Source organism: Telopea speciosissima, chromosome 6, assembly GCF_018873765.1.
Source record: "Telopea speciosissima isolate NSW1024214 ecotype Mountain lineage chromosome 6, Tspe_v1, whole genome shotgun sequence".
Classification (NCBI taxonomy): Eukaryota; Viridiplantae; Streptophyta; class Magnoliopsida; order Proteales; family Proteaceae; genus Telopea; species Telopea speciosissima.
In genome coordinates, this window is record NC_057921.1 from 51422928 (window position 1) to 51449890 (window position 26963).

Here is a 26963-nt window from a genome sequence, read left to right on the forward strand (position 1 = left end):
GTTATTTAGTTGTTTCCTTTTTCTTAGACTTTCTAATTTATGAAAGTTGCCACATTGTAAAGGATCTCTTCCTATTTAGAAGAGTTTCCTATTTTTATAATGTAGCCATCAACTACAATAAATAAAGGAGCCCACAAATTTTGGCTATTGTTTATTGAATGTTTCTCTTCCTGGTGATGCTGAGAGTAGCTCTTATGGTGAAGCAAGTGCAACCCATGGTGGTGAATCCTTGGATTGGAAGGGTGGTGAAGCCCAACTGCATGCCATAAGTGGTGAGGCCTTGGTCATATCCCCTTCTTCCCATCTTCTTCTCTTCTTCTACTTCATCTTCTTTCCTCCTCCATTGTTCTGCAGAAATTCCAGCAAACCATATATTGTCAACCATGATCTGTAACGATAATTTCTAACTTCTATTTTATATTCTATTTCTAGTCCTGTTGTTGCTTTTGCTTCTCATTTAATATTCTGCAGGATTTCATCGAGTATACCTCCATGTGTTATTATGTTCTGTCCATTCTGTGCAATAGAACTTCAGACTTGCATTCCTCTCACACCCATGATCGAATGATCTTCAATTTTTAGTATGTTGTTCTATTCCCCCTCTACATTTGACCCAAGTTTGGTGTTAATCCAACCAGCTACTTATGAGTTTTAATTGTTTTTCTTTGAGTTTCTAATTCTGGATTTGTAGTTTTTATTTTCTGTCTTTGCTTGTTTCTCCCAATCTAACTATTATCTTGCTTCATTATTGTAACCACATAGTCATCCCTTCATGGCCTCCATTCTATATTAGTTTCAGCCCCATCAGTTGTATGGATTGAGAGTAATATCCATGTTTAGTTTCTGCCATATACCCTCAGTTTCTCATTCACTGCGATTCCGGTTTCTATAGATTTGCTAGTGTTTCTTTCTTTCAGCCTAGCTTACCTCATCAAAATAGGCAAAACCAAAAGCAAGTGGGTAAGACTGATGAGTAACAATCATTCACTGATAAGATCCCAAACCTTCATCAAGCAAAGGTTAAAATAGAACATCAAAGTGAGATCCTTGTTCATGTTATACGATAGTGATTTTCTCAGAAGCACTTTGGACCCGTAATTCATTCAATCATTTTTAAGCTCTGTTTGTCAAATATAAGTTGTGAGCTCGAATGCATTGGTGAGTGGTGATTAAATTTATATTGCTAATGGCATGCCCCTTTGAAAGGATTTGAGTTCCATCGTAACTACAAACCATCTCTGTACGGAGAAGAGCAAAGCAGATTAAAACCAGAATAAAAAAATGGAGAGGGAGAGAATAAGTAAAATCAAATCCTCAATTGGCTGAGAAAGAGGAATGGAGAAGAGAAGAAGAGGCTCCAAAACAATCTTTGAAGTAGAAGGGAAAAACCCTGGTGTATGCTTCGCATACCTCCCATAAAACCCGCAAACACCGCCGAGACAGGGAGAGTTGGTGGGGGTGGGGAGAGCATCACCCTCATTCACACTCATATCATGTACAATCACCAGAATCACTCCAAAAGAACATTACCAATCGGGGCCTTAAAAGTTTGATATGCTCAAACATTAACAATAAAGCTTGAATTTCCTTAAAATTTCCAGTTATTAAGTGGAGCAATTTTGGGTCAACTTGTCAGGCATGCAGTGAGTCTTTTAATGAGTATCTCCTGCCTGCAATATTTACGGTATTTGTTTTTATGGTTTAATCTTTTCTGATTATTTAACAAGATTTTCAAAATAATTTTCTGAGAAGATATTTTGTTTTTGATTACTACGAGTTGAACATAGGTGAATCTGTATAACCCTTCATTTCTGTTACTTTTATTCGTGGTCTCTTATTATTGTGAAGTGCTGTCAGGCAGAGTTCCTGTCCGGTTGTATGTGCAGAATATCATGGAGGATCTTGATGAGTTAGAAGATGCTTCTCCTGTTAACAGTTGGGACAACATTTTATACATAAACCGACCTGTTGTGATTCACGAGGAAGAAGGTATGTTTATGGAATTTTTATGTCCTTTGAAGAAATCTCCCAGTACATGTGAAAGCTAAGGTGGTCATATTATTTCGGTATTCCAAGTGGAGATGTAATGTGATGGTCTCTCTAGAACACTAGTACATTGCATTCATTTTGCTTCTCTGGTCAATATTTACTTTCAATCAGCTAGGTGGTGATCCATTTTACTTTGAACAATGTCTATAACTCAGGCAAGTTTGAGGTTAGATTATCTGCTGTATCATTCATTCACTGAACCATTGGGTAGAGAATGGGTTTTATGAACTTAGAAGGATTGTATCAGTGCTTGCATTTACTTTATTACCTACAACAACATGGCTTAACTCATTTTGTTGCAGGTAAAGACTTCACTTTACATGATGCAATCAAGACTCTACTGCCGGAGTTCTTCACTGATGAATTGACTGATGAGCAAATTACTGCAATAGATCCTGAGGATGAGCAAAGCAACACTGAGACTAACTTGTCTCATTGCAATGAAGAGAATGCACGCAGCAGAAAGAGTGGAGAGGCGGAAGAAACATCGGATAAACGGAACCAGGAGTCCTGTTCACCCAACAAGGCTGAAATCAAGCTCATCCGGGTCCAAGGGATTGAACCTAAATTGGAAATACCCTTTTCTTGGGTTGTTAACAACTTGATGAACCCCGAGCACTTTCTTCATATTTGTGTTGTTGTCAAACTTCCACCGGACCAAGTCAATAGAATGATGATGTGATGGATCATATTCAACTCATTCGGTCTCTCTTTGATGAGGAATCCAGGCCTCCATTCTTTTGGTTATCTCAAATCACATTCCATTCGTTGTATAGAAATGTACAGAAACTCCTTCATTTCTTTATACAGTCAAAGGTATAGTTTCGTTGTGAAATTGCCTGTCAATCTTTCCCAATTCAAATACATGTTATCACCTTTGGATGGATTCTGGAATTCTGAAGAAACCATAGATTACAGTCTTCTTATCTCTGAGAATCCGCACAAAACCACATTCTGTCAATCATTCCCATTCAAATACATGTTTTCACCTTTGAATGGATTCTGGAATTCTGAAGAGAGCATAAATACAGTTTTCTTATCTCTTAGAATACGCACAAAACAACATACTTTACTGGCAGGCCCATAACCCAAATCTGAATTCCGTCAAAACTGGACAATAGAGATGCCATGGACCAAGTTTTAGAATCTCCTCAACATGGAGATCTAACCTTTGATTAGCATGGGAAAAGGTATTTTCAACCCTGTATAATAGAGGGTTGGAGTTGATGATGATGATACATGAGTTCAATCATAGGGTCATAACACCAATGGTGAAGGGATTTTTCCTTCTCCACAGGTGAAGGAAAACTGAAAAGCTTAATCCGCCATATTTTCTAAAGGGACTTTGAGCCAATCTCTTGTCTGGAAATCCATGATACCCTCATCTAAGAGTTTATTGTGTAGGGTTCCTTGAGGATCATTTGATCTTAGGAAAGATCTTTGTAACACAACTAGTTCTTGACGAAAATAAGGGCCAACTAGTTCCTGTGCAAGGTGTCTTCCTGGAGTGGGTTTAGGGTTTAGGTACTTACACTGATGAAAGTTGAAAACACCAAATTCCGGGAGGTGAAGGTTTAGATCCTTGAAGCGGGAAGAAGAAGGAATTCTTTCTTTTCAAAAGAGAGATGATGGGTGGGTGTAGAACCTGAATAGGAGCAGAGTAAGGAGTGAGACTGAAATGGAATTTGAGATCGAAATGCCACTCAAGGGCTGGAATGGATTTTGAAAGAAGGTACTGCTATCTAAGCTTTAGGCATGTGCCTATGTCTAATTCTTTCTCGAAAAAACCCATTTCTGTATCTAGGGTAGGTTAATAATCCACAACAGAAAGCATTCTGCCTAATAATACAGATACTTCGGATCCCACTTGGACGAAACAGAAGATATTGTTGAATAATAGAAGTAAGTCTTGTTCATTAATATCTTGGAAATACTTTCATAGTTAGGGCAAGCAAACCGATTCCCAAGTTGTTTGACTTGTTTCTCTACATTTAGTACTCCCAAGAGGGAATTTGGACAATTTTATCTAGATACAACAATTCAGCCTTATCCCAACTAAATGGTGTCGGCTACAAGAATCCTAACAAACACAAAATATTAAAAATAAAAGAACACAACAACATCAGCAATATTCTTTCCTATCAAAAAAAAAAAAAAAACTCCGCAATATTCAACCTAAATGGGGTTGGCGTCACCGAGGCAAGGCTGCCTAAATTATGCAAGTTGCCTAGATAGTTTAGATATTATACCCAATTAACCCCTCTCTCTCTCTCCATCTAAAAAAAGAGGATTTATAGCAAGAGAATGATGTTCCGGGAAATATGAGAAAATGGTTCCTATACGCCAACGATAGGAACCGATTCCTGCACACCGACTTTGTCATGTGCAATTTTCAATACTGCTAAACTTGACATATGAGCAAGGGACCTAGGGGTCTAGGGTTTACTTATACTCAAAATTTGGGGCCCACCTGATCTACCATGTGGTAGTTGTTTATTTTGTGAGCATGTAGGAAAGGTTACAACCATTGGGTGTGTAGGAACTTAACTCCTAAATGGCAAAGGGTCTCTACAAAGCCTACGTATAAAGGCCTTACCAAATACTAAGAAGGTCATGTCTGGACTGGGCCCAATATGCAAGTATCAGACCAATAAAATCATGTCTTGGGCCTCTCCAAATAACACCTCTAGTGACCACATATTGTTAAAATCATCATGAGATTGGACTACTGTGGTCTATTGACGGGCGGTCTGATTCTTCGGTTGAACAGGCTCTGCAGTTCAAAAGTAAGAAGGCAATTTTTTATTTTTTATTTTTTTTTCTGGTATTAGTATACAAAATGAGCATTATTTATCAACAAGATTAAGAAAAAAAGAGCATTAATAACTATATGCAAGTTGATGAAAATTAAATATTATACTATTATTATGTATTTAGATTTAGGAAAATTTTTAGGTTAAAAAACCTCATGCTTCCTTCATCCCCTTCCCGATCCCAAAAGAAGAAAGAAGTTCTTGGCCATTTCCAGTCATAAGTAATTTGATTCTATCCTTTTATCAGGTATGACTATGACAGGTAGAGGTGTCAAATGGTTGGTTCGATTTGGTTTTGATTGGGCTGATTGAGCCCCTTAGCTTGTATCAATGCAACCTAACCAACTACTGATAAACTAATCGGTCCTTAAAATTCAAATCGAAACAAATTAACTATTGATTCATCAGAGTTTGGTCTCTTATTAGTTTTTCTTATCGATTTTTATCGAACCCAACTGGTATTAGATTTTTTTTTTATTTTTTAAAATCAAAATCAAAATCGAACCGATAAAAAATTTGGCTTATTTCAATTCGACCGGTCTTTTCAGTTTGGCTTCTAAATTGATACCCCTAATTAGAGGTGCTAGCTTGCTGTATCATGACTTGATAGATTAAATGGTGAATACCTATACTTTGAAAAGGGGCTTCCCTTCTAGTAAAAAGTTTTAGAAACCCTATAAAGTTTTCTCATTTCTTGTCTGCCATTGGTTGGTCTCAGTCAAAAGAAGGCTGGAAATTTCATCCTGCCATGATTACAGGCATAAGTATCATTAACCAAAATGTTATTTTGCATGGATGTATCAATCACTTCCCCAGTGAATATACAAATATTAATTAGCAATGTTTGTTACTATAAATGGAAGGGTGAATGACAATTAGGAGTTAAAACTTAAGATGTGTGATTCAAAGTTAAAACCTTATAATCATGATTAAAGAGTTATTTATTTAACTGAGCTTACAAAAGGCTAGTCGACTCATAGTTAGTTTCAAAAAGATTGATTTGATGGGATGCACATTCTCATCAAATTCAATACCATTAAGGGTTCCCACATAAGAAAATCTTGTCTTCACAGTTGCTTGACTATTGGTCTCTAATTAAAGCATATTGTACAAAAAGCTAATTAGCAATTTCTGTTACTATAAATAGAATGTCAATAACAATAAAGAGTTATCCTCTAGACATATGATTCAAAGTTCAAAAAGAATTCCAAACACCCTGGCCCCCCTCCCCCCCCCCCAAAAAAAAGAAGAAGAAAAAAACACCATAGAAGCATTAAGGGGTGGCATAAGAAATATTACCGCCTTATTCCTGTTCGAGCGTCTTATCCAAGTGGGGGTAAGGCGATCATTTACCATCTTACTGTGTTTCAGCAATAGGATCCTACCGGACAGCTCGACAATAGAGGATCCAAATTGCATCCATTCGTAATATCCAAGAAACCTCCAAAAACTAAAGCACGTACAAGTGCCTTAGTTGTAAAAGCTGATCATAAGTAACACCCATTTGCATTTCGCAGATTGTTGTTAAGTTCCAAGGTCTATGTAGGTTATTTTTAAAGTTGAATATTTTTTTGGTCACATGACAAGTGATGTTGTACAAGTTATATATATATTTTTTCAAATGGAAAAAACTACACTTCACTATCCTTGGTGAAGGTTATGTTTCACTATCTGCCACATAACAACACAGATCACCTATCCATACATGTTAACTACATGTACAATTAGATGATGACACCTGTTCCTTTCGCTTTCATAAATATCCCTTCATGCATTCTTAATGGTCCGGACTCTTCTTAATGGCAGAAGGTGGGACATATCTCATCACCTAATTGTATGCGTATTGTACACATATGGATAAGTGATCCAGGGTCGGTGCCAAATAGTAGATAGTGAAAGGCCATGCCTAGAAGGACCCTATAGAAAAACTACATTTCACTATGTATCCAGATCTTCTACGGCACGTTGCCCGTAGCGGCCTGAGAAGGGCACAAATAGGGCACGGTGCAATGATCGCCTTACCCCTGCCCGAGCGGAGGTAAGGCGGTTATTGCACCTCGCCTTATTTGTGCACCGCTCAGGCTGCTATGGGCAGCTAGTGTGTCGTAGAGGATCACGATCCATGTAGTGAGGTGTTACGTTTCACTATCTATAACATGGCAGTACATGGACAAGTCCACATGGTAAATAGTGAAGCCTAGAAGACCCCAATTTTTAATTAATCTGCTTTCTCTTTTCCTTCTGACCATAGGGGTTGCTCTCTTAGGTTTGTTTTCCATTTCATTTCTGAATGGATATCCCCATTGTTTTACTGGGAAAATTTTGAAGAAGAAAAATATTAATTTGGACATGTCTTTTTCATGGAAAAAATTATTAGTCTGGGGGAGAATGAAAAACGCCAAACAAGACTTTGTCTAGATGACAATAAATTGATTGAAATGAGGTTTTGAAGATGATGAGAATATCAGTAGTGACAAGTCGAGAACCAAAACAACAATCACAAGAGAGTGATTATTTGCTATCTTATTACTATTACAAGAAAATAAGTTAGCTGTGAATACAATCTTTTCTTGGCCTTATCTATTAAGGCTTCTTAGTCATGGGCCCTCTAGGAATAAATATTATAAACGCGTTTCCAAGAGCTCTTTTTGATTTTTGGATTTGTACATTAATCTCCATTAATTGAAGTGTTTAAGTGTATGTGGTTGTGGCTGATGAAACCTTTTAAAATGCTGTCTCCTACTGTTTGTCAATTAGGGGAGCTAGCTGAATAATGCATGCATGTGGGGGCCGGGAATAAGGTAGTGTTGCATTTGATGCCATTGTGTTAAAAGGTTAATTAGCCATACTAACCACTTCATTCAACCTTTCTTATCCATTTAAAACATCCCTCTAAGAGGACCACAAATTGAGATCCTGTTGATGGCGGGATCTTCCTTCCTTTGATCTGGTCTGATTCAGCGCAATCCTGCACAATGATAGAACCAGAAGACAAAGAGAGTTAGCACCCCGGGATGTGTCCAAGGGGAAAATTTTTCAATGCCTAAGTCAGATCTCGAGGTTAAACAACAGCTAACAGAGCCGAAGATGGAGGCTTTAGTTTCAGAGTCCCTTTGATGGCTAAAACCAATGGTCCAGTTTTTCGAGTCTTACCTTCATTTCTTTTGCTTATCTTTATATATCTCTGGTTGTGTTCCTCAAAATGCCCTTCTCCTCCTTGTTCCTAAAGTGTCCTTCTACTCTTTAGGGTTTCGTAGTCTTCAAGGCAGATTGGTGATTCGATCGAGGACCAGTAACTGAATTGTCAGTATTTTTCAATGATTGTGCCTATGGTAATCCACATGTAAAGTTTGCTTGTGCATTCTTTTGACGTGAGGCCGTGGTTGGGAACCTGGTCGAGTCACAAATGTTTCTTTCCTTTAGTCAATTTTTCCGACTTAGGCTAGTTACACATGTCTGACTGGCATTGGAGACTGAATATGATCTCTAAACATCCAAGAATATCATCCCTCTCTCTCTCTCTTAATCAAGAAGTATTAAAATCTCTTATATGTAGAGAATGTCATTTCAATTCTACTTGCTTTTATACTTGCAATGAAGATTCTTGATTGTGTGTGTGTGTGATTCTCTATTGTTTTCTTTTGGAATTGTGTGTGTGGTTTTAGTAGCTAGGGAGTTATTAATAATACTAGACTTTGGCTAATGCTCTTTTATTTTATTTTATTTTTTCTTATTCTAACTTTTGGTAGGGAAAGAAGTTAAATCCCAAATTATTAGCATCAAACAAGAATTAAAACTAGCTATATGCATTAGCAATCTTATTTAGAAACCTTATAAGAATTAACAAAGCAAAATGATACAAAGTAAGGCTTCATATTAGACAATTGAATCTCATCCCTAAAGTTCTTCATGGGTTATATACCTTCTCTTTCCAAGCATAAGCAGTATGGTTGTGGGGCTAAAGATGTTCCCTTGTCACCTCTATTTTGTAACCTATGTTTTGTAGTATCTCCTAAATCTTCCAAGTGGATGTGGACATGAGGAGACCCATGTTGATATACTTCTCATAAGATGTGACCTTTATGGTCCCAAAAGTTTGGTATTTTGAGGAAATTATTGGTTCTTCCTGTTGAACAAAAAGTTGGCAGGTAACCTACTCTCTCTCTCTCTCTCTCGAATGAGGTTAGTAAATAATACAAGGTTAGAAAGCGTACATATCATGAGATGAAAGTTCCATGCTTTAGAAGAAATATAGCAAGCTATAAGGTATCAATTAATTTATTGTTAAGAAGAAGAATAACTAAGGGAGAATGTTTTTTGTGCCGGTGGCGTAGGCTGAGCTAAACACATGGGAGTAGGCGAAATAACCACCCTGCCCCATTGAATGGCAAGCCAATGTGTCTAGGTACAGGCTGCGCTGCGACACAGAGAACATCAGCCCAATTACAAACCACAAAGGCATTTTATCAAGGAAGTTGAAGACAAGGGCCCCCGAGCCCAAGAGAAGATCCCGAATCCCTAACAAGGCCACATAAACTCACTCACTCCAAGGAAAACAAGGAACATAAAAATTGAGCACAAACAGACCCTACTTCTGGGACTCAATAAAACAACATCACCTACAAAATTTAATTTCATGTAATGTTAAGTTAATGATGGTCATTCCGCCTCCCCATGTGCCGCAATGTGCACTCTCATTGGCTGGCGTGTGTGGCATGACCCCCTGCATCCCACAGAGAGAAAGCGTCCCTTTATTGTACTTTTATCTTATGGGTAATGAAATGAGGATCGATTCAATGTACTCATGGGCTATAGCTAGGGCTAGCTAGGGCTCTCCCATTTGTCAATTGGATAATATGTTACCTACTCAAGTTAAAGACTATATATAGAATTTTGCACGTGTCAAAACATTAATTCACTGTTCCCTACAATTGGCCAATTGGGTTATATAGGCCCACTGTTTTGTAATACCCGGCAAATGCATGTGAGGATGAGTGATTGAGTTTTATGATCACTGCTCCACTTCCAAGGTAATTGTAGTAAGCCCATGCCCCTCGGTGATTGATAGCTTTGAAGGAGACTTAATACTCATTATTGTACAAAAACATCGATATGGTATCGGTATGGATTGGTCGTCTCGGATAAATTTGTTTCTTTTTTTTTATTTATTATTTTATCTTTTATCGATATCTTTTGTCGATATCAATATAATATCAAAATCGATGACTAGTAAAATCAATACATCGCAAGATATCGATACTTCAAACCATGGTGATCATATACGAATTATTCAGACGCACTCACACACAAAAATTGGATTACCTGATTGTTTTCAGTCCATCTGAGATGTGATAACATTTAAAGATAAAGTTATAGTTAAGTGGATGATTGTGTACTGCCAATAGTACTGTTACTCATTAAGCATGTTAGAGTTGGAAAAGTGAAAAAATAAAGCATAATGAGGTCTATTGCATTGCCAAAGTGGCTAAAATAATATTCTTCTTGATATAATAAAGTAGAGGCTCACAAAAAAAGTAGTACAGATAAGCCAGTGAATAATAGAACTAAAGAAGTGGTTGACAATGCAGGTTAACTGATTTAGTATTAATTGTGTGATATTATTATGTGTGTCTTGAATATTTGTATCAGTTTTGAAATTTGCTCTGACAATTTTTATGGTGATTTGAAAAGAAAATTTTGTGAGGACGAACGGTTGTTACCCTATTCTCCATTGATAGTGAAACAGATCTCATCTCACCATAGATGTAGGCATCCTTGCCAAATCATATAAATCTTTGTGTGCACTGTGTGATTGTTTGTTTATGATTTTGATTTTTTTTTTGCATCGTTATAAGTTTCATTTTCTATAGGCAAACCTGTAAAAAGAAACCTGTATAGAAAAACCTGAACTTAAAATAATGCGAAAAAAAAAGGAAATCGCAAACAAACAATCATACAATCGAACACAAGGATTTATGGGGTTCAGCAAGATTACCTACGTCTACGGTGAGATGAGATCTACTTCACTATCAATGGAGAATGGGGTTCCAACCGATCGTAGAGAACTGAACATCAATAGGAGGGACCTTTAATTTATCATTTTGATTTCCCTTAACTATAACCAAAACCATATACATGAATGACTTATTTTCAAAGATTAAGTCTACACTTAAGAGGTGCATGATGGCTGTAGTCTAAATCACAAGATAGAGAGCTAATCATACATGGCTGGCAACCAAAAGGGAACAGAATTCTAGAGCTAAAATATGTTTGAAACTATATATAAATCCACTAGATATCTAGACCAAGATAATTAATTAAGTTCTTAGCTTTACTTCTAAATCAAATGCTATCTTCAAAAAGCTAGTTGAATTTAGGTTTTTCTATTAAAAAATTAAGTTTGTGGACTGCACATTCTCATCAAATTAATGACTGAACCTAATTGTACTTGCACAAATAGATCTATAATTATATACTTAACTATTGCTTTCAAGAAGGCAATGACTTAATGTGTTTATAATCCTCGTACCACTAAAAAAGATTATGTATTATTAAAGTAATCCTATATATTAGAACCCTGATCAGGGTACTTTACCTCTAGACTACTAGATTGAAATATAATAGTTTCTTAATTAATTAAGAAGAGGCTAATCATGTACAACAATTGGAAACCCTATCAATCTTGACATGTAGCTAGCCCACAAATTTTTTATTTTTTTTATTTTATAATATATATATAGTACGTTTTTATTGGTTTAAAAGGGATCATGTTCATGTGAAAACTCATGAAAGTGTAGCCTAGCTAGGAAGGACATAGTGTTTGGCAGTTCACAAATTAAATAAGAGGTTGTGGATCGTGTCTTTCCTTGGAAACAAACATGAAGGTAATTAACCATGTGAGGTGTTACAATAATTATGTCCATAAGAAGAAAACAAAACAAATTTACATAATTAAGCAAGAGCATGCGCAAGCTCATTCTACCAATCTCGAGGTCTCGTGACCATAAAAGTCAATCTAGCATATGGCTGCTTACTCATACAAATATTACACGAATGATCTTCAAATTATTTTTTTATTATCAAAGTGTGATTTCGATTGTGTTTTCGAGATTTTGTAACCTCAAAGTCAATCCAACCGGCCTTCTTATTCATACAAATAGTACAAGAATGATTATTGAAACGCAATTCCAAGTGTACTTGTCTAAGGGTGTCAATGAGTTACCAGAATCAAATACCTGAATCCGAATCCTGACCGAATAATCTGAATCGATTCGAGTCGAACTTAATATGATTAAGATCTGGATCTAAAAATGTCTATAATTCGGTTCGATTCAAATCCGGATCTATCCATTAGAACAATGAATCTAACCGAATACTCGCCTTAAAAGTTAACATAAAACCCTAATAGTTTAAGGTTTAGAGTTTTAATGGTTTACCCTTAGTGCCTTAAAACCTTAGTTTCACTTACTCTTTAGTCCGTACATCTTACTAAATATGGATTTATTTACGATCATGACTTCTTCTGTAACCCTTCAATTCTTCAATTTTTTTTCTTTACCGTTTCATCTTCTCCGTCTTTCTCTTTCTCTTTATCATTTCATTTTTTTCGGACTCCTGAATATCAGAATCCAACGAAAACCGAATGGCATAACCAAATTTAAACTGAATATAATAACCAAATATAATAACCAGATAAGAACCGAATACAAGAACCAAATTGTAACCAAATCCGAATCAAACCAACCATGATCAGTTAGAGTATTCAATTCTAGAACCGATCCTGGACTTGGTCTAGATCTGGATCCCATTGCCACTGTTTGGAATCGAACCGAACCTGAACCGAATATCCAATTCCATACCGAATTCACTGTTCTGTACCGAATTGACACCCTTAACTTGCCTGCCTGTAATTGTACTAATCTTTAGTTTGTTTAATGTAAGTGAGAGGTATGGAATTAGCCGTTTGGCTGCAACCAGAAATAAATGATTGGCAAACAAGAATGTGGATCAAACATGAAGGGAAACTCCACATATTGGATCGTTAGAGTTATTTGTTTTTTTTTTTTTTTTTGGTAAACAGGATGGTTAGAGTTAGAGTTATTGAATTAAGAGTTTCATATATAATTGATTTAGAATTTGCATTACCCTGTATTCATATCTATAAATAAAAAATCCTAGAGCGCATATGTTGTAGCCCTCTTGCCTATTGACATATCAAATAACCAAGAGGTGATCAAGTGTCTATAGCACACTTGGTAATATGTGGTGTTTGGAAGCCCATTGCTACTAGGAGGTCTTGAGTTCAAGTCTCTTGGTTCAGATCTCCCGTACCCCTCCCCATAGAATAGTATGGAGTAGAACCTATCAAAAAATAAAATAAAATAAAAACCAAGAGAATAATTTAGGGGTACGAGTTTGGCCCTGTCGGCCCGAGCCCGCCTTGGATTGCCCTGAGTTAGGGTCGGGCTGGACCTACATCTAGCTAAGGGGAATTAGGATTAGGCTTTGGGATTTTAAAAAGCTCGGCCCAACCCATGCCTCTTGCAATCCTAGAATAATTATTTCTTCCCTTCCTATAGGAAAGAAGAATCAAATTTACATAAATAAAGATACTAACTGTTATGGACCGAGTTTCCCTCCACCAACGGTGTCCCATTCACTGAGGGGTGGGAGAGGGCAGGAATGTGCATCAGGAGGATATTTTGGAACATACAAAAACCATAAGAGGGGTTTGTGAACCCTAGGATAGTAGGTGAACCGTTCTTTATGGGTGGAGGAAAACTTTGTCCAACTCTTATTCATCCCACAAAAAAAAAAAAAAAAAAAAAAAAAAAGAAGTGAAATTTACTTTTGAGTGTTAACATAATTGGAATAAATTTTGGATTTCAAACAAAGGAATCAAAAGTCAAGCTAAAGAGTCCCACACAGGGTGGCAACGCACAAGATTGTACCTGACTTTCTAGTTTTAAAGAACTTAATTTCGGAATCTTCCTTCTCATATGGGTTTGGTTACGATCTCTCTCTTTCTCTCTCTTAAAAATAGAAACGAACATAATAATTACCATGGAATGACAGATATGGAAGATGCAATTTTTATTTTTAACTTCTTTTAATATCCAGAATAAAAAAAGACAGTTATGGGAGATAAAGATATGGAGACAGTGAGTAGTAGTTGGCAAGCCTTGAAGTTGAACAGAAGCACTGCTCATGATCTTATAGATCACACAACCATACAGCAACAGCAATAAATATATATATACTGTAAAAATGGGATCTAACTTTTGTATTCAATGTACTTACAATAAAATTATCTAAATTCATTAATGAGAATCTTACAAGAATATTAGAACTTAACCCTGATTTGCACTTTCAATTAAAACAAAAAAGGTAAAAAAGTGAACTAGCTAGGTTATTACATGTAAAGACTTTGCTGATATTGACCATCTTTGAATAGATAAGAAACAATAGTGTTTAATCGAATGGTAATTAAGATTTGGCCCAAGACATTACATAATAATATTATGTAATTGACAAGAAAACATGTGCTGGTGTGGAAAGAAAAGGCAGGGGTAGGATTAAAGAAAATGTAAGTATTCCTTCCATTTCATGTGGAATTATTGTGTTTCCTTTTTTCTTAGAGGAAATAAAAATAGAAATTTGACCTTATGGGCCATACACTCATACTATGGTACGAAATTTTGTTAAAAAAAACAAACTGAGGGGAGGTTTCTTTTTTTTTTATTTTTAGCAATAACGTATTAACCTCACATATATGGGAAAAATTTAAAGATGGAATGAAATAAATATATATTTTTTTAATTTAATGAAATACCCATGATGCGTACTATTTCTTTCCTTCTCTAAAGAGGTTCTTTATTATTTTTTCTCTTCTACCTTGATCAAGTAGGTCCCATGTGGATGATATCATTCTCCATACTATCATAAGTGTGGTGTATAGATTCTCCCTACAATGGGGTCATGGGGAACCTCTCCTTCTAAAGATTTAAAACTAAAAATCTCCCTCAAAGTTTTAGACCAATTTTATGTAGATGTATTTTACCTCATCAAAATTTTTTTATTTTTTTTTTTCATGATAAGACATGTTAAACATAAAGGGAGGATTTTTTTTTTAAAATTTATTAATAAGCCTTCATTCATACTAGTTCCATTCATCAAAGCTCTTCAATAGGTGGGCCATATTAGTTGATAAGCTTTAAATTGAGGTTTTCCTTGTGGGGTTTGTACTAAAGCTTAAATGATTAATGTGGTTATTATTAATTAACAAATAGTTATTGTTATGAGTTTAAATACCATCACATTAATTGGGTTTCTGCCACGTGGATAGATGAAGGATCTGAGTTTTTCAGCGGGCAACGTGGCAGAAGACTATTGGAGACTCTTGGGTTGCCACGTCAGCTGCCAAAAGTTGGGAAACTTGTTAGGGACTAGACAGCAATGGTTAGGGAAGAGCAAATCAACTAGAAGAGATATCATAGGCGCATGTGGTGCACACGTGCAAATGGGGGGTTTTTAGTTTATTATAAAAACCCTTTGCACGAAACACGAAGAGTATAGGAATGGTCTGAATGGAAGAATAGATTCACTAAAAATAAAAATAAAAATAAGAAAAAAAAGAAGAGAGAGTGTAAGACTGAAAATTGTATCCATCCCTTCTTTACAGAGTTCTCTCTGTTTTTTTTTTTTCAGTTTTCTCTGCAAAGCAAACAGTAGCAGAAGAATCTGCATACTTCACTCTCACACATTCCCTTGATAAAGTTCTCATTTTGGGGAACCAAAGCCTCACTTCTCTACCCTTAGCTGTTGCTATCTGGCTTCTCTTTTTGTGATCTTCTCTTCCATGAAAAATGCTGGAAAAGAAGCTCCTAAGGAGGATGGGTGAAGAATCAGTAACAACAGACAGAGCAGTTGAACAGGTTTCCTTTTTCCAATTTTTTTTTTTTTTTGGAGTTCATGGTACAATGCCATTTTCTTCGTTATTTTACCATAAATTGTCTTTTTTCCTTTTGTTGGGTACTTTTTATTTTTTGGGTTTAGTGATCTCTGTAAATATGCTCTATGTTGAAGTTTCTTTGATTCTCCAAGATTTTGAGTTTTGCTATCCAATGCAATTCATTTGCATTACTCGATTGTTATGTTTAAGCGGACAAATGTCACTGGGATTGCCTTCTTCTATTCTATGATTTTTATCGCTTCCGTTTGAGTTTTTTTTCCATAGTCTTTTGTTAGTATTTGGGTAATGACATGGTTAGAAGTTTGGAAATTCAGGTTGTAGTAGAAAAGAATTTGTCATTTCAGGTGTTAGTTGCTTAATTGTAGTTTGAACTCTCACCCTCTTAGCTCCTCCCTGTATGTCTTTCTTTGTTTTGTTGGTGAGGGGCCTCTCTTTGAGAAATTCAGGTCTGCTGGATGTTCTGTTCACTTTAGGATAGCCATTCTGGTGCTGATGCCCAACTGAAAAAGGGGGAGTGGGGGGGGGGGGGGGGGCAAACGAGGAATATGAACTGGTTAGATTATGATTCAAGTGTGTGTCTGGTTTAGAGATCTTAAATTTAATATCTTTGGCTTAGAGATCTTAAGTTTAATATCTTTGGTATAAATTAGTACTTTATGAGGTTAATGCAGCTGGAGTAATCAACTGTTACATGTTTTAAAAATGGCAATCTTTAGTAGTGTTAAATTTAAGAATCGAAAGCATACTGTTATTTTCTATTCTTATTCAGCATTGGGATTAGAGATCTTTCAGTAACTAAGATCTCTTCTTCTGAAAGTAGGAGACATCCATTGTTGGGTGGATTTTGACTCAGGTTAAGGTCATTCCATATTGGTCTTATGCTCAGAAAGTTTCTTGGTCTTCCCTTTTGGTATCCTAAGGATGGACATTCCTTTCTACTTACTAGTAGTTCAATATTTTTGGCGAGGCTTATTTTCTTTCAAAACCATTCCTTTCTCAATATTATTTAGTATTTCTTACCTCAAATTGTGAGTTGTGGTTATACATCTTAATATGTTTAATATTGAATGCTGAATGAACTTGTCTTTGGTTATTGGATGACATAGCTATAATTTATTTCTTATTCTTTGTTTTGACTTGCTTTGAAGAACTGTTTAATTGGGGCTTAATCTGTCACTTCAGTGACTCTCTGAAGATCCTCCTATTTCTGTATTAAGAATTTAGTCAATGTAGTATTGTGGATAGACAGATGGGTGGGTAGGCAGATATTTATTTGGTGCTGTCTTTTATTTCATTTTCTATTTTACTGGTTCTTCTGTTTATTTCTAGTTGTGGTAGAAGTTTGATATTGGACTAAATATTTTGTGTCATGTAGGCAATTGTTTCACTGAAGAAGGGTGCACATCTTTTGAAGTTTGGTCGGAAAGGAAAGCCAAAATTTTGCCCTTTCAGGCTATCTACGGTACAGTCATTACAATGCTTTCTGCAGTTGATAAATCTGCCAATAGTGTGGTCTAAATGTATGATATTGGATTTCTCCATAATTGAATATGACCTATATATATATATATATATATATATTAGCTTGTTCTTAATTCAGTGGGGATGAAGATTTTAATATTTTTAATTATTTAGAAACAATCTGGAATTTATTAGCTTGATGAAGAATTTGTTAATTGAGTTTGTTAGATTTAATCGTCATTTTGTCATGGGTACTAATAGTTTTGTATTTATATAAAATATTTTAAAAGTTTACAGAAGCCTCATTTTGATGAGGTTGTAGCTGTCCTAATTAATATAAATATACTAAATGTCATTATTTTTCTCTTTGAAAAGTTTTTATAGCTTTTTTTTTTAAGGAATGCATAATCTTTGCCCTATTATTATTCTTTCCCTTTTTATCGTCTCCACCACCAATTAGCTGCTGTAGAACTTCGGTGAGACTCATACGGAGTTGGCTTGTGAGAGTCATGATGTGAACTGATAAAACCAAGTTATCTTTCATGCTATTCCTTTTCAACATGCCAATTGTAAATTCTGCTATGAGAAAAAACAATAAGAAACAATTCGACATAATGAAACTATGAAAGAGATCATAGAGCACACTCTAAAGCACTTGAGTTGGTGCTTCCACCTTGCAGCATGAAATTTGGTCCTGGGATAAAAAGCTGCTCCTATTACAAGAATTAGGGAATTAAGCATTTCCAATCATGTATTTGATTATATTTACTTGTTTAATATTCTGGGCTTGTATGAGTGTCCAATGCAGTTGTTTCAAATAAAATCATGAGGGCCTACTTCCTGAAATAATTTTAAGATGCAGTGAAAATGATAAAATAGATTTAGAAATATCCTCATGCAATGTCCAGAATGTAATTCCAGCTTAAGTACGCAATTGTTACCATATTTATGCACTTGTTCTCAAGCAACCTCACTTTCATATATTTGGTATGCATTTAAGAGGTAACACTTCTTTGTTAGCAGCATCATTGGACTTTTGATTTGAGCATGATCCTTTTCCATCAATACTGTGCAATATTGAGATATGCCTTCATATAGTTTCAAATTGATGATATATCTGTACAGACAAATAACATTCATCAGAATCCTACAATTAGAATCTTAATATCAGAAGAATAGTAGGAAATTTTTTCTTTGTGTTTTAATATGGGAAAAACTCCCACACCAGATTGCAATTTCCCTCTCACATGACTTTTTTCCCCCTCTCCCCTTCTCTGAATATATGGGCCCCATGTAGATGATACCTTTTTTAGGACAATTTTTAGGACAACCATTGATATGGTGTTCAGATTCCTCCTGACACTGGTGTCGTGGGGAATCCTTTCCCTTCTAATATTTATACTATTGTGTGGTCAATACTTGGTTTCAAATAATCCAAGTAGGCAATAATTAAACGTGAAACATAGGATTGTCTTGTTACATTGTTGTTTAACAGTATGAAAGAGTCAAAACAAAAAGATTGGGATTAATCTTCTTGTTCATTCATTGGATTACATGAAGGACATTTACGGCTTCATTTGCTATAGCATATTTTTGCTTTGAGTAGCATTCTATGGTGTTCTGAGAGAGAAGAGATTAACCTTCTGGTGCACTTTGATTACATAAGGGGCACTTGCAGCTCCAGTTTGCTGTAGTGTTTTAAACTTTAAGTAGCACTTCTATGGTATTCTAAATAGATTGGAGCCTAAACTGTCACTCTGTGTATCATTTAAAAATGGCACCACCAAATCTTATTTTATTCACTTGTTCCCCTTGCTGATTTAGGAATATTTATATCAAGCATGTCTTACATTTCCCCCCTTTGAGTTTCAGGATGAGAAGCTTTTAATATGGTATTCGGGGAAGGAAGCAAGAGAATTAAGGTTGAGCGCAGTTACAAACATTACCCGTGGGCAGGAAACTGTAAGTAAAATCGACTTAATGCTTACCAAGATATTTGAAAACTAATATTTAACTGCTCTATAGTTTTATTTAATGTTTTTTGCCTTGAAATTTACGTTGTAACCAAATTCCGTAGGTAAATTTTCAGAGGCACCCTCAACCAGAAAAGGAGCCACAGTCATTTTCACTTGTTTATGCAAATGGTGAATGTACTCTTGATCTGGTAATCTTTTCCCCTGTGGTTCCAATACTTTGAAACTCTATGTTTTGTCTTGTTTGAATCATGTCATTCGTTATATTTTTTTCTGTTTCGTAGATATGCAAGGATAAGGAGCAGGCAGACTCTTGGTTTTTAGGCTTAAGAGCCTTGATATCCAGGTCCAACCTCCCTAAATCTTCGAGTTTGTGGAGCCGCCGAGGAGCACAAACCTGTGTCAACAGTCCAGTTGGTTATTCACGGAGAAAGCAAATTGTAGGACTGCTGGAGGGTTCCAACAAAGTTTCTCAGGTTCGAAACCCAACACTGTTTTCCATTTGTCAAAGATATTTTGCACTCCTAAAGAACTATGCTTTACAATGGCACAACCATACAACTGTACAGGTAGCAGACAATCATGGCAGTGGGGTCTAACATCTGGAGGTTACAAATATCCATTAGATATACTATGTCCCGAGTCAAGCATGATGTTAATAAGTGCTGGCTTTCGAACCATTTCATGAATGAATCCCATTGAATAATAGGGCTCCAGTTTTCTGCATCTTTGGCTCAATGTAGTCAAGACATCTAGGTGATGAGTTGTGGACTAGGTTATATTCCTACAGGTTATTAATTAGATAATATTTAGTAAATTCATAAAGACTAAATGCTAAAATTTGGTATTAATATAAGCATTATGAAGTTTCATAGTTTAGAGTAGTAGAAAAGTAAATGCCAATTTTACTTCCAACCCTGTCAAAAGCCCTAAATGAGAGGATCCTTTGTCTCAACACGGATTGGGGGGTCAAATTTACATATTTACTCTCAACATGAAGAGATAAAATTGATTAACGTGATCGTTTCCTCACTTTAATGTAAAATAGGAAACATCAGAGCTTATCTTATGGCCAAAGAATAGTCAATCAAGTGGCAACTAATCCAGCGCCTAGCATAGATTGACTAAATTTACTTCAATGCATTTGATACGGTCTTGGCTGCTAAATTAGATTGGCTGTTGATCCCTGTGTGACACCAACTACATTGTCATGGTGTCATACCATCTGCATTGGAATGCTGTTATAAACAATAATTTATCATTTGGCCTTCTGTTCTCAATACAAGTTTGTATATTAAAAACTTATACAATCTTTCAAAATTTATCTTCCAAGTATACATCTGGACATATTTATGTGCATTTAAATTTATCTACAGCATTATTGCCCAAACACGAATTGAAAGATACATTAAAATTTATCCTGATATTTGCATCATTTAAATGGTTGCCTCTTTCCAATTTATGCATTATGAACTAAAATAGGTTATGTATGGGAGCATGGTAATTTATTGTCACCTTACTTATTAATTATTTTTATAATAACCTGATTGCATGTTTTTTCTGCCTCAAGGTGCATAGCTTATGTGGGAGTCCACAGTCAATGAGGGAGAGGTGTCTTTCAGATGCCTTGTCATATTCTTCTGGGAGCTTCTATTCATCCACACCAAGAACTTTGTCAAACATCCAAACTGTAACGGATATTGAATTTCCACATTCATTCTATTTGGAGTCGGATAATGTGAATGAAAAGAAAGAGTCTTACACCAGCACAGAATGTCATAGAAATCTCCTTAATGGGGTCAGTTCCCATGCTCAATACTTTTCGGCATCAGACAAAAATGATATTCTGAGGGATGTGTTTCTATGGGGTGAAGGGTTAGGAGGAATTTTAGGGGGTGGTGTGGACAGATATGATACATCAAGTCATGCTCAATCTGATTCTTTACTCCCCAAATTATTAGAATCCACAATGATGTTAGAAGTGCGTAAGATTTCCTTAGGAAGAAAACATGCAGGCTTGGTAACCAAACAGGGTGATGTCTATTGCTGGGGAGAGGGGAGTGGGGGAAAACTTGGACACAAAACTAATATGGATGTTTCAGATCCCAAAATTGTTGAATCCCTTAATGAAGTTCATGTGGAATCCATTTCATGCAGTGAACATTACACATGTGCTCTAACACTTTCTGGTGAACTGTATACATGGGGTGACAGTAGTCATGATGCTGGCTTCATTGGGGATAGGAGAAATAGGAGTAAGTATTTCCCACTTAGACTTTCTGGTCCATTGGATGGAATACATATATCAAGTGTTGCATGTGGGGAATGGCACATGGCAATTGTTTCTTCCTCTGGGCAATTATATACATTTGGAAATGGGACATTTGGGGTTCTTGGGCATGGGAATCTGCAAAGCATTTCCCAACCGAAAGAGGTTGAATCTCTGAAAGGATTTAGGGTAAGGTTAGTTGCATGTGGGCCATGGCACATGGCTGCTATTGTGGATATCATGGTTGATCATTTCAAGAATGATGTTCCCTGTGGAAAATTATTTACATGGGGTGATGGGGATGAAGGAAGGCTTGGGCATGCTGATCTGGGAAAGAAGCTTCTACCTACCTGTGTTGCAAAACTCGTGGATCATGATTTTGTTCAAGTATCTTGTGGAACATTGCTGACTGTTGGACTCACAGACACTGGTATAGTGTATACCATGGGGAGTAAAGAGCATGGGCAACTGGGGAATCCACAAGCCAGAGATAAATCAATCACAATTGTGGAAGGCAAGCTCAAGGGAGAGTTTGTTAAGCAGGTCTCATCAGGATCATATCACGTAGCAGTCTTGACGTCAAGGAAAAGAGTTTATACATGGGGAAAAGGTGCAAATGGCCGTCTAGGATTAGGGGATATTGGAGATAGAAACTCTCCAACATTAGTGGAGGCCTTGAGAGATAGACAAGTAGAAAATATTGCTTGTGGATCCAGTTCTACATCTGCGATTTGCTTGCACAAATTTATATCTAGTAGTGATCAATCATTTTGTAATGGATGTAGAATCGGATTTGGGTTTACCAGGAAGAAGCATAACTGTTATAACTGTGGCTTTTTGTTCTGCCGTCCATGTAGTAGTAAAAAGGTTATGAATGCATCTTTGGCACCAAATAAAAACAAGCCCTTTAGGGTCTGTGATCCTTGTTACCAAGTGAGGAATAATGGACTTTCAGATAGAGTAATAAAATTAGAGAACCCAAGCCCAAGACTGACTCTGTCTGCACGTAAGGCATGCTCTGACTTGAAAGTAAGCAGGGGAGAAGCAACACTTACACAGGGTCCACTGTGTTCACCCAAACTATCTAGTCAAGAGGAAGCAAAATGCATTGAGGGGCAAACCTTGTCAAAACCAGTTCGAAATGATCTCCCTCTTGAACCTATTTCGCCTTTTTTATCCATGTTGCCAAGATGGGGACAAGTCCCTATACCCCCCTTATTCAGCAGATATGATAGAGAAAATTTTCCAGCATTTCACCATATCTCTGGAAATGAATCACCTGCTGCTCCATCTGTGCACTCACAAAAGAAGCTCCATGGATCAAAATCTACTTGTCTAACGGCTATGGGTGTGAATAATGGCATATCTGAATCAGAGAAGATTCTTGCTGATGAAGTTGAGCATTTAAGGGCTGAGGTAATTGTGTCCTCAAGTTGGCTCATTATTTACGTTTATGATGTTTTACATTTTGCATTTGAGTTTTTTTCTGTGATATTCTTCAAGTATCTCTATATGTGGGTGTTTCGTGTGTGTGTGTGTGTATGTGAGTTGGTTCATGTTTATGTGGAGAAATTGGTCCTGCTTTGTATAGTTACCACTTGGATAGCTGAGATGGTTGGTTGCAAACATACAGAAAAACTGAAAAACAGTGAGTAGGTTCTTTTATTCATAATTTGCTACATGCTACCTAAAAATTGTAGGTTCTGTTCTTTCGTTGTCATCCTGCTAAAATTTAATATCTAAATATGCTCTGGGTAATTTGATTAAAAAAATTTTGGGGAGGAAATATACTCATGCATGAAGTGCTGGTTAGGGAAATGCTGTTCTTTGGAAGAGAAAATTAGCTGGAATATTGCAAAAGTGGTCAAAATGTCAAAGATTTCAGAAATAGGTCCAACAGAGAGCTGATGTTCTTTTTTTTTTTTTTTTTTTTTTTGCTGTGCTTATTATTCTTTAAGGTGCCAACATGATCTGTTGTGAAGATATATCGTTCTTTTTCCTTTCTGTATACTAATTCTACTCATAGTGCGTGGCAAGCTGTCGATGGTTTTCCCTACGCATTCCATGGCCAAACTCTATATCAATTGTTTTCCCCTTCCATTTTTCTAGCAGTAATGTTTCTCTCATTGTTATTTAGTTACGATGTTCAAGCTAATATGTGAGATCCATGCATAGGTTTTTCAGTCCTTTATTTGTCAATATCATGGAGGAAAAATTTCTATCTTTATGTGTGCAGAGGTTCATCATTTGGCACTCATCGTACAAACCCTTTCATTTCCTCCAAGAGATAATCATGTTGTATAGTAAACATGGACCTAGTCTTTTTTGTCAATCAGTTATTTTTTCTTTTATACATGTGTTCAACTGCAATCTATGCTTGCCTTTCTATTCCATGATAACATGTAGATCTTTTTTAGTTCTTTCACTATGGTCATGTTATTGAAACCATTTATGTTTTTTTAGTGCTTTGTGAAGTTCCTCTTTATTTCGTTCTAAACAGCATTTCTTTGTTTATAGGTTAATAACCTTGAAAAGCAGTGCCAAATGAAAAGCAAGAAGATATATGAATATCAGCTACAGATTGAAGGAACTTGGTTAATAGCAAGGGAGGAGGCTGCTAAACGTAAAGATGCGAAGGAAGTTATTAGAGCTTTAAAAGCAAGAGTAATTTTCTTACAGAGTAAAGAGCAAGGGATTAGCTCTTGTACTTTCTAATGATTCATAAGTATCATAACTATTGGTTCAATTTACTGGAGTAAAGAGCTAATCTGATTTTGTCATTTGAAATGTGTCTTTCTCAGAATATCATAATTGTTTGCTTGAAAATTATGCATATGGGGGAGTGTTTATCACTGTTTCAGTGACAGTTCTAAGATACATATCCTTAGTAGGAGCAAATATGTCTGGATATGATGGGATAATTAGATACACATATGATGCATACAAAATTTATATATACATTATGCACATTAGATGGTTAAAAGCAATGTATTGGTGATACATGATTGATATGGCTCATACAGTATTTATAACCATATATAGGTTGTCTCCTGCATCCTGTATCTATTTTGTAAGACAAGATGGTGTATGGCCTAATAGTCCTTCATTGATCAGGTATTTATATGCTATAGACCATAGTTAGTAAATCTGGGTCAGGCCGTCAGGGTAACATGGTGGGAAATACATTTGGTTAAATTTGGTTTTAAGAGGTAACTATACTACAATAGGGTTAATATCAGCAAATACAAATGTAACCTGTTATAACCTAACAGTAAACCAGAGAATAAGGAAGAAGAGAAACCGAGAAAGAGAAGAAGAGTGAAAGAAGATGAGAGAACTGAACCAGCGATAGATTCAGTGTGTGAACTATCGCTGTTCCATCCTACATTATTTATAATCTTGTATACAACTGTTGTTACAATCAAATAAGGAAAAGGAATCTAAAACATAAAGCAAACTAGAATCCTAACCAAAAGCAACTAATAACCAAATCCTAAACTAACTAAAAGTCTAGTCACGATAGAGGCACTCTGTCGTGACTAGTATGCTAACTTCTCTACCGCCAAAAAGAATGGGACCGCTATTTATGACTCCCCCTCAAGCTAGAGCATGCAATGTCCAGCTTGGAAAAATACTTCTGGAAAGTAGGGCCAACTCCTCCAATCCATCCATGTCTTGTTCATCTTAATGTGTAGACTGATGTTGAGTCCAGCTGAGTTCTTATGAGACACAGAATTCATGCTTGTTAATCTTCCTTATATCCTCATTTCTCCCTGTTTATCCTCTTACCTCCACTGCTGCAAATCATAATCTACGTTCCTTTTCATGATGAAGTACTGTTCCTACCCTATGTGTATGATGAAGGATACAACAGCATCTCAGGGGTGTGATAAGTTTCTGGACATTTTATAAATTCATAGCCAGTATATCAAAAATATGATTTTAGTCAAGGGCAGCCAGTACTGTGGATTCAATGTTGGGATCTGGGGACTCCTATAACTTGAAAAGCTCTTTACTGTGGTTTGCCTTTTTTTATACAATGCAGCTACAGGTTATGTTGGGGAAACATTCTACTGTAAGAGAAGCAAACACTTTTCCTGTGCTGGCTAATGGAGCTGATGTGCATCTGCCTCATACTCCAACCTGTGCAGATATTCCAGATTTAGCTGTTATGGACCCCCTGTTGGTTACCAATCAATTGCCTCCTGAAGTTGTAGTGCCTAGGGACAGGGTAAATGGCCCATGCTCACCTATATCATCTTGTGAGACCCTATCTATTATGTGTGCGAGGGACCTGTGTAACAGCTGCACTAGACCGGTGGATGATTCACATTTTGCAATCACAGATTCTAGACAAACGATCACTAAGACAGAGTGGGTAGAGCAAGATGAACCTGGTGTGTATATCACATTGATGAGTTTACCGAGTAGACGAAATGGATTAAAGCGGGTGAGATTCAGGTAACAGTTGGATCTTAAGTCATTTCCTCCAATATAAATTTAAGAAAATGGATTATTCGGTTACCTTGCAATACGCTTGCTTTTGCTGCCATAGCAACTCTACTGCAATAGAAGAGTAAATTCAGTTTGTTGGTTCAAACTTCAAATGCATTCTCTGTATCGCCCTTGATCTAACAAATTATATCCAGTGGTTTTAACCTTTTTATTATTATTATTTTTTTTTTGGGGGGGGGAAGGGGGAGAGGGGAGGATTAATACTGTTGTAAAAGTTGTACTTCAAAATCATGCTATGATCTAGCATGGAACTGAGTACTGTACCAGAAGCTCTATAGTATCCATGAAATTGAAATTTAATGAAACATGATATTAACAGTAATAGTATTCGTGTATCCTTGCAGTCGGAAGAGATACAATAAAAAAGAAGCTGAGCAATGGTGGAAGGAGAATCAATTAAGAGTATATGGAAAATACGACATCGAAAGTCATATCAGTCCGAGCACAAAAACGATGGAAATTTGATATTTCTCCTCCAGTGCACTTTATAAGCCTGCCAAATATTGGAGTCTGTCGAGGTTCAGTAAGAAAAAGAATGGCTATATGTACTTTTATTTGTAATCATCAGAGCTTAAGTTAATGGGGATCCTAGCATTTTTGCATTGTACATAGTCAAATAAGGAAAGAAATATCCTTTTTCCCTCTAGAAAAATGTTAAGGGGGGGGGGGGGGGTGGTGGTTTGGTTCAGCTATGCTACTAAACATCAAATGGAGTTATCTTTTCACTTTCTTTAGAAATTATATTTCTTCCAAATGCTGGGGGTGCGGGGGATGGTTAGGTTCAGCTATATGATTAGACCAGTTAGTAATTTAACACAGTTCTTTGTAGTTGGATTTTTCTTAAAAAAAATATTTATGTTTTAGAAAGAACTAGCTATATTATCCACTGGTGTACATATATAGCTGAAGTA

The 26963-nt window shown here is 36.2% G+C and overlaps 2 protein-coding genes across 3 annotated transcripts in view; both read left to right on the plus strand.

Annotated features, from left to right (window-relative positions):
* The window catches only part of LOC122666114 (autophagy protein 5), a 74577-nt gene extending 71702 nt beyond the window's left edge, over positions 1 to 2875 (plus strand). Inside the window, exons 7-8 of one of the 2 annotated variants that reach the window (XM_043862228.1) lie at positions 1858 to 1994; positions 2357 to 2875. In XM_043862228.1, coding sequence (XP_043718163.1) covers positions 1858 to 1994; positions 2357 to 2731 — 512 coding nt within the window. In that variant the 3' untranslated portion in view covers positions 2732 to 2875. Of the gene's footprint in view, positions 1 to 1857; positions 1995 to 2351 lie in introns of both variants that reach the window. The other variant, XM_043862227.1, reaches the window with a different exon arrangement.
* A 12693-nt stretch (positions 2876 to 15568) lies between these two features.
* LOC122664411 (PH, RCC1 and FYVE domains-containing protein 1-like) lies at positions 15569 to 26519 on the plus strand. The gene is made up of 9 exons (XM_043860210.1): positions 15569 to 15796; positions 17210 to 17296; positions 19168 to 19257; positions 19373 to 19459; positions 19553 to 19744; positions 20839 to 22953; positions 24055 to 24201; positions 25583 to 25998; positions 26397 to 26519. Exons 1-9 carry the CDS (start codon positions 15728 to 15730, stop codon positions 26515 to 26517), a joined length of 3324 nt encoding a protein of 1107 aa, XP_043716145.1. The 5' UTR covers positions 15569 to 15727; the 3' UTR covers positions 26518 to 26519.
* Positions 26520 to 26963: the final 444 nt, after the last annotated feature.